Genomic DNA, 17863 nt, shown 5'->3' with positions numbered 1-17863 from the left:
CAATTCCTCTCCTTCTGGTCTCTGTTAAGACCTTACTCTAGGCAGGTACTGGGGGTCTAAAACTGTCTGAACCCCGTTTGGTCCTCTACTTAAATAACTTGTTTATATATACAGATGGCTCCTGATCTGATGTCTTTAACCCCAACTTCTTTCTCATTCTCCAGTCTCAAGCCCGCATCTGTAATAATTTGTCTTGTATTTGGATTAGGAATCCTCAACAGTCCAACGTTGGTCTGCCCCACTTCAACCCTTTCTTTTTCCTCAAGAACATCACGCACTCCTGTTCTGGGGGGAGAGTCTTTGCTGTTCGCTGTTAGTCCATAGCAATGCCTCCTGGGAGATGTTCATCACGCACCCCTGTTTTCCTCTCTCACTCTACATTCAATACGCCCCATTGGCCGAACTTTTAAAATACATCTATTTGAACACAAACTGTTTTGACTATGGGGCCTCTGGTTCCTCAGCCCCCTACCGTCCTGTCTCCCCCACACACTCTGATTTAGGTGGAAATTTCTCTCTCTTCACCCACAAACATCACAGAATTTCAGAGCCAATTTGGATCTGTGGACTTGTTCCTAAACTCAGAGAGTATATCTGTTCAGTTCTTCCCTGTGGAGTCCCTCCATCCCAGGAGCTGTTTACTCGGGGTTCCTAGGCTCCCCCAGAAATCCCTAAACCCTCTGAAATGACATGGTGAGAGAACCACAAGTAAATATGCATGGGGGGGGGGGGATGGATAGTTTTCATCACATCCTCAAAAGGATTCATGAACACCACAAAAAAAGATTGATATCCACTTCATTCTTTCTGTAACTGTGGAGCATTTATCCATGTGCTTCTGGTGGGCTTTATTTACCTGTGAATTTATAGCTTCCCTTCCTGCTTCTGGTCTTTTTAAGTGGTTCTTTCAGTACTATAGCTGGAACACGCCTACTGGGGAGTTCTCAGCAGGGAAGAGAGACGCTCCTGCCAGAATCTCTAAGGTGCTAAGAGGGTGGGGCTCATAAAGGCATATTCAGCTCACCTATTCTTTTCTGACTACTGCGATCATTTTAGTCTGGAGGAAAGGATACCCAGAAGAAAGTGAGAAAGCCTTATGGGAAAGGTTGAGATAAACTGAGCGGATCCAGAAAATAAAGCAAGCTCATCCCACCACCTCTCATTGCCAGAGCCCTTTCCCCTGTCACTCTCACACTTCTGCTCTGTACCCCAGAGCTGGTTAGGGTCAATGTTTCTGAATGAGCATCTTACAACAGTGGCTAACCCTAACCCCCTTTGAAGACAGAGCTGGATGAGTTGTGAGTCAGAGAACAAGGTGCCCTAAGACACCTTGTTCTTCAGCTCACTGCATGAGAAATGGCTAATAGCAAGCAAACAGTGCCTGGGCCACCATTGTGAGGCTGGATGCAAAGTAGAACTGTGTGTGGTGCTTCCAGGACCTGTTTGGAGATGACCACAATAAGAATGGGTTCAAAATGTTCGACTCATCCAATTATCATGGCCAAGACCTGCTTTTCAAGGATGCTACTCTCCGTGTGGTGCCAGTGGGGGAGAAGACCTCGTACCTTGACTGGCTGGGCCTCGACTACGTGGCGGCTCTGGAAGGGATGCTATCTCAGCAGTGCTCAGACGCAGGTAGGGCCCAGCATGCTGGGCGTGCAGATTGACCTCCACACACAGAGGAGAAGCAGCGCTCTTCCACCCTCTCCTTGCATCACTCTGAGCCATTCACCCAATAACCTTGAGTGAACTGAAGGACACTTTTGAGTCTCAGTGACAGAGCAAAGTCCCCCCCCCCCATTTCAGGGCCCAGCAGGATAGCCTGGATGGTGTGCCTGCTCCGTTATGCACATGACCCAGGCTGGAGCCCAACCCCCACCACGCTAGAAGAATCTTCAGTGCTGTGGTTGTATCTTTCCCTCTCCTTTTGTCATTGTCTCATTCTATTTGAAAAAATCAGCTCAGAATGGTGTGATGCCAATGATCATTAAAAAAGAATAGAAGGAAGGGAGGGAGAAAGAAAGAAAGGAAGTAAGAGAGGAAGAAAGAAAGAAAGAAAGAAAGAATGAATGAAAGAGAAGAAAAGGCCCTCATTTCACAAATGATCGAGGTGAGCCAGGAGGCACTGAACAGGAAGGCTGCAGCCTATTACAGTGGAAACACTGACTGTGTAAGTCCAAACAGACCTAGATAATGAATGTGAGTGCTAAAAATAACCATCCAAAGGAGACGGAGGCAACTCCATAAATATACTGTAGAATAATGTTGAAAGAAATGAATATGTAAAGAAAGCCAGGGAAAAGAAAACTTGCAATTTTAGGAAGAGGGAGTTTGAGGTGAGACTAGCACATAGAAACACTCTCCATCAAGTCCCACAGATACACCTTTGAGGCCTTCACTGTCTGTTTAATCCCTCAGCCGTCACTGCCTCCAGAGTCTCCCTGCTCCTGCTGCTGCTGCTCTCCCTTTCAGCCCATCTCCTCCAGCCCACCCTCTGAAGCAGCTCTGGGCAGCCTCACCCTCCCTTGGAATGGAAACCTACTCAGAAAACTCTATAAAGAAGGTTGTTCTCTTGAGTCAATCTGGTTCGCACGCACGGCTGGGAGAGAAACGTGTTATGGGAGAGGGAATGTGAGAAACCATGAGCTCCTCAGAGCTGTGAGACCAACGCTGGAGAGAAGTTGCTGTGATTTCTTCAAACTGGAATAAAGATGAATGTTAAAGAAAAGCCCCCACACACACACACACACACACCCCGCCTCCACCTCGAGTTGGATGTGAGCAGGTCTCTCCTGCTGGAAGTCAGCCTCTGCCTCCCAGGCACCACCTGTCCCTCTGCTACCTGAGGCAGCACTGACAGCCTCCCAGTCACACCCCACCCACAGGCTGGCACGGCCACTTCCCTGCAAATCTGCAGGCTCCCACCACATGAAGCCTCACCGTGCTTGGGTTTGGAAAAGGCCAGTTACCAAGGAAGCAGGCTGCTGAAGCTTGCCCTTGTGAGCTGGTGCAGGATTGGGGGGAGTGAGATGACAGGACCCACCAGCCCCTCCCCTGTGCTGCCCCCTGCCCCCTGCCCCCTGGATAATGGGCAGTGCACTGGTCCACTTCCCATCAGCCCCCACGCTGTCTCTCCTCTGGCCTCACATTTCAGCTGCCCTCCTGAGGACACTGTCTGTCCACTCAGACATCACCAGACGTGGCCAGGCCCTCCAAAGAGGTGAAGCTGCTGGACATAGGCAGCTTTCTTTCCTTGTCTTCTGTGGCTTGGCATAGGCCTGGCTATGGATGCCTGGCATTGCTGGGCTGGGGAGGGGAGAAAGCCAGGCTGACTGTAGGAATAAAACCCTCCAACAGTCCTCAGACCAAAGGAGTGTTCCTCTATAAGAACCTTAAGGTGGGGCCGCAGATGTGGGGTCGAGGTTTACAGTGTTGTCTAAACAGCTGTCTGGTGTATGACAAACTGGTCTTAAGCCTGGGCATGGTCTGTGGACACTGCCTTTCAGTGAATGGAGCTACACCAGATAAGCCTGGGGGTAAAGCCTCATCACTGGGAAGCCCTGCTCCTGAGTCTCTTCCTCTTAGGTGCCACCTAAGATTATATCCTCCTACCCCAGTGTGAAACCCGTCACCCCTCAGCTTCTGCACATACACAGGTTCACTGCAGGGCTTAGTAGGGGGTTGGAGGTTTTGCCCAGGAAAATACAGGCTTGGCTTAGGAGATGGCCAAGCCTCATAAGATCCAGGAACGGGAAGATGCCATTCTTTGTGTCACAGAGGCCGTCTGCTCACGTTGGGTACTGAAGAGTCCTCTGTGTCTGCACAGCACGGGCAAGAGGTCTTCTCCAATCCTGCCAGGACTGGGTCCGAGGAGATCACTGACTCCAGAGGAAGTTTTTCCTTCCCATCCCCACCAGGAAGTGCCTTGGAAATGGTCTTCTCCCTTCTCGCTTCATTTTCACTGTGATTGTCTGAGGAACCAGAAAAAGTTTCCAGAACTGCCAGCTCTTGCTCTGAATCTGCTCCCCAAGAAAAGTGAAAGAGAAAGCGAAGAAGCAGGAACAAGCCACCCTCCTCAGCAGCCTGGGAGCCGCGTGGGTCTGGAGCTATTTGCATCCCAGTCTGCGGGGGCCTTGGGGACACTGATGACAGGCCAGTTCCCAGTGCTTCGCCCCCCACCTGTGGGCGTTGGGACAGATCACTTCCATCTCTCAGCCGCTAAGGGGGCCATGATGGCATCCTGGTCACACTCCCTCCTGAGGAGAGAACCACCTGGCAGACCTCCCCGCCCCCTGCAGTGAGGGGCCAGAAGGAGCTTTGAACCCTCTTCTCCCAATGGAATGAGTGATTCTTCTCTGGACTACTAACTGATTCTTATTTTTAAGAGTGAGAAGTGTATCTCTGTGTGACTGCCTGGTCACTGTGCCACACAGGGTCTGACACCTGTCCTGTGAGCCACTGGAAGGTGTGACTGGTGTGAGTGCTATGTGACTTTTGATTGTCAGGTGACAGACAGCAGGAGGCCACTGCTGTGTGAGTGCTAATTGAGATGTTGATTTGTTTTTTAAAAATAAAGCCAAATAACCCCACACCCACTGAGGCTTGGATTCTGGTAAAAACATTTCAGCTGCTGACTCATTTTGTCTTCTTAGGTGGTCAGACACCTACCTAACCACCCCCAGGCCTCCAATCCCTGCACCCAGAGTCTGTGCTCTGAGAGCCTCCAGCCAGTGAGGCCAACTTCTTCTCCAGCCTGGACTGGTCCCCAGCATGTCCACCTCCATGACCTCTTGGGCATCCACTGCCCTGGGCTGGGTCCAGAGGTGGATGCAGACTCCCTGGCTGCCCATACCCTGTCTCACCAAAGCAAGCCACCCACACATTTCCTTTGGCAACTGGGTGGCTCATGAAACTGGACAAAGAACCGGGAAGTCAGACTTCTCCCAGGCCTCACTGTGGATGCTAATCAATCTACGGTGAGTGCAGTCTGCCAGGCTAAGTCTGGATCAGTGCTGGCTCTCACTCTCCAGTGGGGCTCCTATGCCCCTTGCTCCCACCCACCCTTCCCTGAACTGATGTGTCACCTCACAGAGCAGGGTCCTGCTCCCCATGGCACACATTTCCTGCTCCCCATGGCATTTCCTAGGAGGTCAGGGGACCCAGGGACATGGGCAGCTGAAAATAAGGATCTGTCTCTGCACTTCATGGCTCAGTTACTACCAACCAGTCACTTGGCCCCCACTGGCCGAGTTATCTCATATCTAAGCCCTATCTCCTCATCTGAAAAATAAACAGAGTGACAGTGCCTGCCCAGTGCAGTTGTTGTTCTGAAGACTGGATTCCTCTTCACTGGTAACACTGCACTGTGTTCAGACCAGCAAAGGTAACTATCGCTACTGCCTCCAAGAGCAGGCATTTTAGGCTTCCAGTTCCTAGACAAAACTGTCTGCTTGGCCCCCAAAGGGACAGGTATCTCCTGTTACATCAGTCAGCCTTGACCAGCAGCAGGCACAGAGCTGACACTTGGCAGTCACTCCAAGTGGGGCCCACCGGGTCTGTTTACGGAATTTTTGCCATTGTCAAGCACCATGTATTTATGGATGCCTTTTATCCCTAGACCTAGTAAGCAGGACCCTGGTCCTGGGCTTTGTGCTTTTACAAATATTTACTTGTTTGTTTGTTTGTTTGTTTATAAGGGAGAGAACCAGAGCATCACTTTAGTATTTGCAATGCCAGGAAAAGAACCCCAGAATGGGGGAGTGGGGAGGCCACGTTGTGACTCATTTGGTTAAACACATATCACTGTGTACAAGGATCCAGGTTCAAGTCCCTACTCCCCACCTGCAGGGAGGACATTTTATGAGCGGTGAAGCAGGTCTGTAGGTGTCTATCTTTCTTTCCCCCTTTCTATCTCCCCTTCCCTCACAATTTCTCTCTGTCCTATCAAATAAAAAGTAGAAAGGAAAAAGTTAGCCACCAGGAGCCATGGCTTCATAGTGTTGACACCAAACCCCATCAATAACTCTCGTGGCAATAAATAACCCCCAGAATGCATGAGTTCAACCCGGTACTGTAACCGCCGTGTAACCGCCCTGGACGCTGCCTTTGTGCTTTAGAACTGAGATTTTCTTTCTTAATAACCCTTTTTTTAAAAAAAAATCTTTTTATGGGGTTGTGCAGTGGAGCACCTAGTTGAACTGCACTGTTACAATGTTCAAGGACCCTGGTTCAAGCCCCTGTCCCCACCTGCAGAAGAGAAGCTTCATGAGCAGTGAAGCAGGTCTGCAGGTGTCTCTCTTCCTCTCTCCCTCTCTGTCTTCCCCCTCTCTTCTCGATTTCTGTCGTAGCCAATAAATAAAAATGTAAATATATCTATTTATTTATTGTCATCCTACCCAACAGTAAGTAAAATTTAATATATATTTATTTCCATCCTGTCAAATAAATAAAATTTTAAATAGATTTGTATTTTATTTGGATAGAATGGAGAGAAATTGAGGGAGAGAAAAAAAAGAGCCACCTGCAGACTGGCTTCACTGCTCCTGAAGCTCCCCCTGCAGGTGGGAACATGGGTTTGCCTGAACCAGGTCCTTGTGCATGTTAATGTGTGCGCTCAACTAGCCTCTTTCTTAGTAGCTATTTCCTTCTCATCGTCTCTCCCTCTCTCCATCTCTCTATCTCTGGTGACTGGAGCTTCACCACTCCAAGCCAACTTTTTTCAGCTAGACCTAAAGATAGAGGGACAGAGGGAAAGACAACACAACAACAAATCGTCCTCCAGAGTGGTGGGGATTGTGCTCAAAGCTGGGTCATGCTCATGACAAAGTAGGCACAACATGCAGGTAAGCTGTCTTAATAGCCAATTTATTTCCTTTTTTTTTTTTTTTGCCTCCAGGTTTATTGCTGGGGCTCGGTACCTGCACTACAAATCCACTGTTCCTAGAGGCCATTCCACCCCCCTTTTTTTTGTTGTTGTTTTTGCCCTTGTTGTTATTATTGCCATTGCTGTTGTTGGATAGAACAGAGAGAAATCGAGAGAGATGGGGAAGACAGAGATGAGAGAGAAAGACAGACACCTGCAGACCTGCTTCACCACCTGTAAAGCGACCTCCTGCAGGTGGGGAGCCAGGGTCTTCAACTGGGATCCTTCCGCCGGTCCTTGCACTTAGTGCCGTGTGCACTTAACCTGCTGCGCTACCGCCCGACCACCAAATTTATATATTTCTATGACAGAGACCAGACAGAGATACCATGGATTGAACCTAGACACTCAAGCATACAAGTCCTGTGATCCAATATGTTGAGCTATATCCCCAGCCTACAGCTTTTCAACCCTTGATATGCATAAGAATCCCTGAGAATCTTGTTAGAATGCAGGCTCCAGTTCAGGAAATCTGGAGCAACTCTCAGTCTGCAGTTCTTTCTTTTTCTTGCCTCCAGGGTTATCTCTGGGACTCAGTGCCTGTACTTCGAATCCACTGCTCCTGGATCCAGGCCATTTTTTCCCATTTTGTTGCCCTTGTTTGTTGTGCTGTTATTGTTATTATTGCCACTGATGTTGTTGTTGTTGGATAGGACAGAGAGAAACTGAAAGAGGAGGGGAAGACAGAGAGGAGGAGAGAAAGATAAACACACCTGCACAGATCTGCTTCACCGCTTGTGAAGCGACCTCCCCACCCCCTGCCTGCAGATGGAGAGTTAGGGGCTCAAACCTGGATTCTTATGCTGGTCCTTGCCCTTTGCATCATGTGTGCTTAACCTGCTGTGCTACCGCCCAACCCCCCCCCCCCCCCCAGTCTGCAGTTCTAACCAGCTCCAGATGCCCTTGCTGCTGGTGAAGAGGGTACTATATTTTGCACAGCAAATCCCCAGGGCCTCTGGATCCCTCCTCTGCCCACACCCCACCTACAGCAGGTAAGTCCCAGGGAAAGACTATCCCCAGAGCCCAGGACCCACCGTTTGGACTATTCTCTTGGTTGCTTATCCTAAAAATCTGGGCCAGGAGTTAAGAGAGGCATCCTCTCCAGGACCCACCTCCCAGGCATGATGGTCAGAAGGGGGCTCTGGTCAGAGCTTGATGGGCAGGCTGCAGTGACCATAACCCATGCCCAGGGCACTCAAAGTATGGCCTGGAGCCCGGCTGGGAAGAGAAGGGGGCTGACTCTGGTGGACATTTGTGCTCTTTGCGGGACTCCCCTACCTGCCCATCTTCATCAGGGCTCGTCATCCAAGTAGGAGGGCAGGACATTTATTATTAAGTAACTAGTTAACTTGACTGATAACTTTTAAATGGTAGCTGGGCCTCTGCTGGTATTTTTGTCCTGATTGCCACAAAGGGTTGATAGGGGCTGGTCTGCTGAACATTCTTGGGGCTCTGGATGGAACAAAGAAGGAAGTTTAAGGCCCGTGATCCCTGGCTTTTTTTAAAAATTTATTTATTTCCTTTTGTTTCCCTTGTTGTTTTTTGTTTTTTTATTGTTGTGGTTATTATTGTTGTTATTGAAGCGACTCCCCTACAGGTGGGGAGCCAGAGGCTCGAACCGGGATCACTCCGGGGTCCTTGCACTGTGCGCCACGTGCGCTTAACCCACTGCGCTACCATTCGACTCCCCAGGTCCCTGGCTTTTAATTCTTATTATCTTTATTTGTTGGGAAAAGACAGCCAGATTTTGAGAGGAAGTGGGAGATAGAGAAGGGGAGAGACAGAGGGACACCTGCAGCACCTCTTTACCACTAGCATAGTTTTCCTTCTGCAGGTGGGGACCAGGGGCTCAAACTCCGGTCCTTGCACACTATAATGTGTGTGCTCAACCAGGTGTGCCACCACCTCACCCCGCCCCCCAGGACTATGTCTTTATAAGAGATTCACAGTCCGGGAGTCGGGCGGTGGCGCAGTGGGTTAAGCGCACATGGCGCAAAGCGCAGGGACCGGCGTAAGGATAGTTCGAGCCCCCGGCTCCCCACCTGCAGGGGAGTCGCTTCACGGGCGGTGAAGCAGGTCTGCAGGTGTCTATCTTTCTCTCCCCTCTCTCTCTGTCTTCCCCTCCTCTCTCCATTTCTCTCTGTCCTATCCAACAACAAAGCAACGTCAACAATGGCAATAATAACCGCAACGAGGCTGCAACAACTAGGGCAACAAAAAGGGGGGAAAATGGCCTCCAGGAGCGGTGGATTCATGGTGCAGGCACCGAGCCCAGCAATAACCCTGGAGGGAAAAAAAAAAAGAGAGATTCACAGTCCCTGTTGAGCCCAGATGGCTAAGTTTGAGTTTCCACACTCCTGGCATCGAATCAAAGTCACAACAATACATGGAAGAAACTTCACAGAAGTGGACTTTGCAAGGTGGGAAGTATTGTTCCTTCTATAGGGCACGTTATCTAGCCAAGCTCAAAGCTCCATGTTTGAGCCCCAAATACTGTGTGGGAGGTACTATGACACCAGGGGAATTTCTTCAAATAAATATAATAAAACACATGTAGTCTTGTAAACCTAGCTCACCTCAAAGACAAATAAGATAAACTAATCATTTTTAAAAATGTACATTAGGGGGGCCAGGTGGTGGCACACCTGGTTAAGTGCACATACTACAGTGTGCAAGGACTCAGGTTCGAGCCCCTGGTCCCCACCTGCAGGGGGAAAGCTTCACAAGTGGTGAAGCAGGGCTGTAGGTATCTCGTCTGTCTTCCTCTCTATCTCCCACAACCTCCTCAATTTCTCTCTATCTCCAATAACAAATAAATAAAATAAATCTTTTTTTTAAACGCACATTAGGTATAAATGCCAAGGTTGTTGGTTTTGGTTGTTTCAGGGACAGAGCCTCACACAGACATGGCTTCATCACTCCCAGGCCTACTTTCTCATTTGGACAGAGACACAGAGAGAAAGTGAAAGACAAGACTAGAGCTTGCCCTCCAGTACTGCGGCACTGACAGGTAGTATCAGGGCTTAAAGCAGTGCTCTGCTCATGGCAAGGCATATACCTTACCCAGTTAGCTATTTCTTGGCTTTGCTATAATTTTTATTGGGCAATTAATGTTTTACAGTTGACAGTAAATACAAGTTTGCACATGCACAACATTTCCTAGTTTCCCACATAGCAATACAACCCCCACTAGGTCCTCTGCCATCCTGTTCTGGGACCTGAACTTCACCACCTCCCACCCACCCCCAGAGTCTTTTACTTTGGTGCAATACACCAACTCCATTCCAAGTTCAGCTTAGTGTTTTTTCTCTTCTCATCTTGTGTTTCAACTTCGGCCTGAAAGTGAGATCACCCCATAGTCATCCTTCCATTTCTGACTTATCTCACTTAACATGGTCTCTTCAAGCTCCATCCAAGATGGGCTGCCAATGGTGAAATGACCACTTTTAATAGCTGAATAGTATTAAAAAGATATTTCTTTTTTTTACATTTTATTTTTTTTATATTTATTCCCTTTTGTTGCCCTTGTCATCATTGTAGGATAGGACAGAAAGAAATGGAGAGAGGAGGGGAAGACAGAGAGGGGAAGAGAAAGATAGACACCAGCAGACCTGCTTGTGGAGTGACTCCCCTGCAGGTGGGGAGCCAGGGGCTCGAACCGCTATCCTTACTCCAGTCCTTGCGCTTTGCGCTACATGCACTTAACCTGCTGCGCTACCACCCAACTCCCTAAAAAGATATTTCAACTTTAGGAAATATATTATTCATCTAGGATACCACATATCTGGATTCTAGTTCCATTTAATATATATATATATATATATATATATATATATATATATATATATACACACACACACACACACACACACACACACATATGTGTGTATATATATGTATGTACTTTTTTTTTTGAGAGAGAGAGAGAGTAGAGCACAGCCCTGGCACATAAAGCACTGGTGATCAAACCTAGGGCCTCATATATGCAAGTCCTACACTCTACCTGCTGAACCACCTCTCCAGATGCTCTATATCCACTTTATTTATTTATTTGGGCAAGTGCTTTCTCCTGGCTTAATAGCAATTCTCACAGTTATAAAACAGGAACTGTGGGTGGCCTTTTGGTGATTTCTAGCTCTAACAGTTATTCTTAGAATCAAAAATTGCAGTTTCTCATTGTGGCTGGCTGGTCTGTGTTGAGGCACGGAGCAGGCCAGGTGGGCTCTCTTCTGAGGCCTGCCTTCACCAGCTGCCTCTGGTTAGCAAAACAATCCAGAAGCAGTTTCACCGCCTGCAAGTCATTATGCATCAGCAGTTCCCAAAACCCAGCCGACATCAGAATCCCCTGGAGGACTGGTTCAAAACAAGTCCCAGGACTGGGAAATAGACTACCTGGCAGAGACTACGGCTTTTTCTTTTCTCTTTCTTTTTTTTTTAATTTTCATTTATTTATTTATTTTGCCTCCAGGGTTATTGCTGGGGCTTGGTGCCTGCACTATGAATCCACTGCTCCTGTGGCCATTTTTTCAATTTTTTGGATAGGACAGAGAAAAACAGAGAGAGAAGGGGAAGATAGAGATGGAGGGAAAAAGAAAGATAAACACCTGCAGACCTGCTTCACCACTTGTAAAGTAGCCTCTCTGCAGGTGGGGAGCTGGGGGGCTCAAACCGGGAATCCTCCTGCAGGTCCTTATGCTTTGTACTGTGTGTGCTTAACCCACTGTGCCACCGCCCACTTCACTACACATGGAGACCCAAGTTTGAGACTGCAGAAATCCATGGGAACACCATGCAGGCAGAAGCTTAATAGGTGGTGGAGCAATGCTATGGTGTCTCTCTTCCCCTCTCTTTCCGCCTGTATCTGACTGACAAGAAGGAAGGGGGGTGAGAGAATGGACAGGTCCACAGTGGTGGAATTACACAGGTGTAAAAAGCCTCAGTGACAAAATAAATAAATAAAAAAAAAATCCTACCACCAGAGTTTCTGGTTCCATAGACCTGGTATGTGAGAATCTGAATTTCCAATAAATTCTCTGATCAGGCAACCTCACTTTGAACAGTGAAGTTCACAACAGTGGGTGGTAAGGGGAGAGACCCTCATGCCTTAGGCTCTGGGATCCCAGGTTCAAACCCTAGCACCACCAGGAACCAGAGCTGAGCAGTGCTCTGGTGTGAAATTAATTAATTCATTAATATAAAAAGCAGTGTGATGGGGTTTAGCATCATAGCACAGCAGGTTAAGCACACATGGCGCAAAGCACAAGGATCGAGCCCCAGTTCCCCACCTGCGGGGGGGGGGTGCTTCACAAGCGGTGAGGCAGGTCTGCAGGTGTCTTTCTCTCCCTCTTTCCGTCTACCCCTCCTCTCTCCATTTCTCTCTGTCCTAGCTAAGAACAACATAAATAGCAATAATAATAATAACCACAGCAACGATAAAACAGCAAGGACAACAAAAGGGGAAAAAATGGCCTCCAGGAGCAGTGGATTCATGGTGCAGGCACTGAGCCCCAGCAATAACCTTGGAGGAAAAAAAAAAAGCTATGCGAGCTCACAGCCTGGCAGGAACCCACCCTAATAACTGAGTGCTGGGCTGGGCTGGGCATTACGAGCAACTACCAGGTCCTCACAGAGGAAGCTAGGCTCCGCCTGCGTCCATGGACTGAGACTGGGGCATGGGGAGAGTGAGGCAAGCAGGCAGGCTGAGGCAGGAGCACACAGCCCAGGTATCCAGGCAAAGCAGCTGAGGACTGGAGCACCTGCAGCACTGCTTCACCACTAATGAAGCTTCCTCCCTACAGGTGAGGGCTGGGTCCTTATGAATGCAGGTCCTTATGCATTGTAACACGTGTACTCAACCAGGTGGACCACCACCTGGCCCTACTGATTTGTTTATTTGCCACTGAATCTTCATCCATACACAACTCTACTGCTCCTGCTAGCCATTAGTTTTCATTTTCTTTCCTCTAGATAACATGAGAGACAGAGAGAGGGAGAGAGAGAAACAGAGAGACACTGCCGCAACACTCCACTATCAATGAAGTTCCCCCCAACCCCACACACATACACACATAGGTGCTCCCTTATGGTGGCCTGGGGCTTGAGCCGGGGTCCTCATGCATGAAAATGAGGGCGTCTACCAGGTGAGCCACCTGCCAGCCCCTCTCTGTGTTTCTGTCTGAAGGAAAGAGTGGCCCAGAGCAGTGAAATCATGTATGTGAGAAAGGAGCTGGTTCTGGCAGGGGAGCTGGTTCCAGGCAGGGGGCAAAGAAGATGGAATCATTTGGTCAAGTTGCAGTCCCCAGACCTGAGCTAATCTAACCCAATTCTCTGACATCTAGTCAGGTTTTCTATTGTTTCAATAAGTGTATTTCTAGCTGATTCAAGTGCTGACAGTAGAAAGAGCATGAGGTGAACTCTTGGGTCTTGGTTGCTGGCTTTGTTCAGCTGAAATGCCCAGTATTGGACATAAAGGGGCTTCTGTGATATGGCAGGAGTGAGCAACATTGTTTGGTCAGTGTGTCACCAGTGTTCAGGGGAGGGAAATCCAAAAGTATGAAATTAGAGGTTTCCAAGTAATGTAGTCCAATTGTCACACGCCTCTAAGATGGAAATTCTAAGTATTTCCCAAGCCCCACCTTGGGGTTCATATTAGTCCTTCAAGCTCTGAAGACCTGAGTCTCTCCTTGCCCACCTGCCACATTTGGAGGAGGTCTAACTGGAGCTCCCATTACTCCTGGGAAGCTCAGGACCTGGTGCCACCACAGGAAAGAAGCTTGAGACCATGGAATGGTGTCAGCCTGGTCATGAGTCCCCCATGGTGTGTGTGTGTCAGCCTATGATGGGGCCACATGTAAGAGCAACCTGGCCACCAAAAACACCTTTCAAAGGCTGTTTCCTAGATGGAGGTGCCAGTTAGCTGTTCATCAGGCTAGAAGGAGCCAGCTGGGAGATGTTGCCATCCATGGAGAGCACCTAGGTGTCTCAGCAAATAGGGTCACTGGCTAGATCCCTCCCTGCACCCCCACAGGACTCTGGGACTTTCAGTTCCCTTGTTTTCTACCCCCACTGGAAAGTCTTACCCTGAATGCCGAGTCGAGTCTTCATAGAACCACTGACCCCAGTGAACCAACCTTTGACTTTGGACTGCACCGCTGGCATCTTTGTGTTGGAGTGGAGGGGCAATTGTAACCATAAAAATGAAAACTACCCTCACTGGGGTGTGGTCATGTCAGGGACTGAACCTGGGACCTCAGAACTTTAGCCATGAAAGTCCTTCCATATAACCATTATGCTATCTCCCCAGCCTCCTAGAGTCTTTGCAGTAGCAAACTACTGGTAACAATTTAACTGTCCATCAGTACTGTGTTAAATAAATGCAAAACGACACATGCTCCCTTCTGCAATGGATAGTCTGTGTTCATCAAATGAAGGAGAGAGTTATATTTACTGATGTGGGAAGATTTCCATGACATATTTTTGAGTAAAAAGAGCAGATTATGAAACAGTATATGACTCCATTACCATAAAAAATTCTCTCTGCCTCTCTCTCTCTCTCTCTCTCTCTCTCTCACACACACACACACACACACAGCTGTCTGGAAATCTGCTCAACAAACTGTTAACAGTAACTATCTCCAGTTGGTAGAATTTAAGGAGACATTTTACTTTGCTCCTTAAACTCTCTAGTTTGAACTTGAAAGCATTCTAAATAGCTTTTTCATTTTAGAATGAATAAACTAGCAAGCAAAAAATGAGTAAATAAAAACAGTAAGACCTTCCACTGCCTAAATTAATGTCTCCTGTCTCACTCTCATCCCTTGCCAAGAAATTGACAAGATTCTGAGTTGAATCTAGTAAGAAGGCGGAGCAGGGCTTTAGGAGGAGCCAGATTTGTTTTGTTCTTACTAGAGCACCGCACAGCTCTAGTTTATGGTGGTGCTGGGAATTGAACCTGGGACCTTGGAGTTATGAAAGTCTCTTTGCATAACCATTATGCTATCTCCCTTTTGTTGCCCTTGTTGTTTTTTACTGTTGTTGTAGTTATTATTATTGTAGTTGTTATTGATGTCTTTGTTGTTGGATAGGACAGAGAGCAATGGAGAGAGGAGGGGAAGACAGAGAAGGGGAGAGAAAGACAGACACCTGCAGACCTGCTTCACCACCTATGAAGCAACTTCCCTGCAGATAGGGAGCTGGGGGCTTTAACCAGGATCCTTACACCGGTCCCTGCGCTTTGTACCATGTGCGCTTAACCCGCTGCGCTACCACCCGACTCCCCTTTCTTTCTTCTTTTTTTAATAATTTTTTTCTTTTTATATTAATTTTTTTTTATTTATTTTCCCTTTTGTTGCCCTTGTTATCTTTTTACAGTTGTTGTAGTTATTATTATTGTTGTTGATGATGTCATCGTTGTTGGATAGGACAGAGAGCAATGGAGAGAGGAGGGGGAGACAGAGAGGGGGAGAGAAAGACAGACACCTGCAGACCTGCTTCACCACCTGTGAGGTGACTCCCCTGCAGGTGGGAAGCTGGGGGCTCAAACCGGGATCCTTACACTGGTCCCTGCGCTTTGCGCCACGTGCGCTTAACCTGCTACACTACTGCCCGACTCCCTCCTTTCTTTCTTTTTTTATTGCCACCAGGGTTGTTGTTAGGGCTCAGTGCTGTCACTGTGAATCCACTATTTGCCATCTTTCTTTCTTTCTTTTTTATATATTTTTGGCATTAAATAGGACAGAGAGAAATTGATAGGGGAGCTAGAGAGGGAACGAAAAAAGAGAGACACCAGCAGACCTGCTTCACCTTTCATGCAGGTGGAGAGCAGGATTTGAACCTAAGTCCTTGCACATGGTAATGTGTAAGCTCAACTGAGTGTAACACTACCTGGCCTCCAACACCCCATTTTCAACTCTACTTCTATTATCTTTGCTGGCACCATCTTCCTAGACTGGATTCCCCAGAAAGCACACTCTGAGGCAGAGACTGGTGTGCAGTTTCACTGGGGATTGCTCTCTGGAACAATATTCACAAAGGGGTAAAGGGTCACAGAGTGGGCAGAGAGAGGAGCTGGAAGGAAATTGGATGACAAGGAAGATTCACATTTGTGCAGTCTGAACTTCCCTGCAGGCTCCCTGTTCTACGCCCCCTGAACTGGCCCTGCTTGGGGGTCCAAGTGACTGAGTCAGAAGCTTACCCCACTCACAGCCCATGTCTGCACAGCACAGTGTGTGCCAGTAGCAGCCAGGCAACCTGAGCTCTGCTCCCAGACTCCCCCAGCTCCGCAGAGTCCTGACCCCTTGCTATGCTATGCATCCCTTGCGATGCTAGGACCCTTGGCTTTCAGAGCTGTAAACAATTGGTTGTTCCTTTTATCATCATTGTGTGGCTCCATCTCTTTCAGAAGGTTGCTGGTGGAGAAATTATCATACTACACAGAGCAAAATACACCAAAGGTTGTGTTCTACAACCTCACCAGTCCCCACATAAAGTGACCTTTGACAGCCTGCCACCCCCACATTCTTGGAAGTAGTCCCTAGGGTGGAGCCCTTACCATCTATGATAGGGACTGTCCTGGGAACCCAGATCCTCATGACCTGAAGGCTGAGCCTGCTTGAGGAATTCTGACATAGAAGAGCAGCCCAGAAGGCCCTAGCTGGGCCTCAGCTCTTCTCTGTCCCACTTGATGAAGGGTCTCTGTGGGCAGACTCTCCCACTTCCACCAGTTCTTCAAAGGCAGAGACCAAGCCTGCTCTGTACCCACTGCATTTCCATGGTCAAGCTCCACCCAGAGTATAGCTGGGGCTCAATAATATCTTTGCTGGGGGCTAGGTGGTGACGCACCTGGTTGAGCATACATATTACAATGCGCAAGGACCTGGGTTTGAGCTCCCGGTCCCCACCTGCAGGGGGAAAGCATTGTGAGTAGTGAAGCAGTGCTGCAGGTATCTATCTCTCTCTCTCTCTCTCTCTCTCTCTCGCTCTCTCTATCTACCTATCTATCTCCCCCTACCCTCTTGGTTTCTAGTTGTAGCTATCCAATAAATAAAGATAATTTTTTTTAAATTAATAAAATAAGGTGTTTGCTAAATAAATAAATGAATGAATGAATGAATGGTTAGAACACCTCCCAGGAAAACTCACTCCAAGGACACTGAGTAACCTGGTTCTTCCTAGCAAGACCTAGATGTGGAACTGAGGAAGGAAGGAATGACTGAGCACCAAGTAAAGGCTCACCCCCTTCCAGGATCTAGTGGTCAGTTAGGGCTGTTCTAACAAAGACCTGCTGGGAAAAACTCAGCACCAGAGACTAGAAGTTAGTGGTCATGATCTCAGCTGGGTTAGTTCCTTGCCTTGTAGCTCTTCGTGCTTTACCTGTATCTTCACAAAGGTCTTCATCCTCCATGCATGCGTCTCTGTGTCCAGATCCCCCATATATAATTTATTTGATAGAAACAGAGAAAGAGTAAATAGAGAGAAAGAGTCCCAATAAACAACCTAGATCCAGACTCCCAGTGGGGGAGAAGTGATAAGATGAAGATAAGAGGACTCTGCACTCCAGCTCCATAAGCACCCAGAGAGACAGAAGGAAAAGGAGAGGGACATATGGAGGTAGCTACAATGTCATGGGTGGCTTAGAGGGGAAGAGAGGAGTGAATCAGAAAAAGAAGGGGAAACTATGTATAAATGTGGACAGATAGTTGTAGAGAAGATGGTTGGCCTATGTCTAAAACTTTAGGGGAACTGTGGTGGATTGCAGTGGGGAGAGTGAAGATTCAGAACTCTGGTGGTGGGAATGGTGTGGATTCAAACCCCTGTCAACAAGTAATTCCGTAATATAAAAATAAATTTAACCACAACAACGATAAAACAACAAGGGCAACAAAAGTGGGGGGGGAAAGCCGCCAGAAACAGTGGATTTGTGGTACAGGCACTGAGCTCCAG

The 17863-nt window shown here is 48.0% G+C and overlaps 1 protein-coding gene across 1 annotated transcript in view; it reads left to right on the top strand.

The window, feature by feature from the left end:
- Window positions 1-4595, top strand: part of MELTF (melanotransferrin) — a 35806-nt gene extending 31211 nt beyond the window's left edge. The window contains exons 15-16 of the mRNA XM_007517451.3: window positions 1437-1635; window positions 2419-4595. Coding sequence (XP_007517513.2) covers window positions 1437-1635; window positions 2419-2498 — 279 coding nt within the window. The 3' untranslated portion in view covers window positions 2499-4595. The remainder of the gene's footprint in view (window positions 1-1436; window positions 1636-2418) is intronic.
- The last annotated feature ends 13268 nt before the right edge of the window (window positions 4596-17863 follow it).

Source organism: Erinaceus europaeus, chromosome 9, assembly GCF_950295315.1.
Source record: "Erinaceus europaeus chromosome 9, mEriEur2.1, whole genome shotgun sequence".
Classification (NCBI taxonomy): Eukaryota; Metazoa; Chordata; class Mammalia; order Eulipotyphla; family Erinaceidae; genus Erinaceus; species Erinaceus europaeus.
The sequence above is the reverse complement of the archived record's forward strand: the minus strand, read 5'-3'. Positions and strand labels throughout refer to the sequence as shown.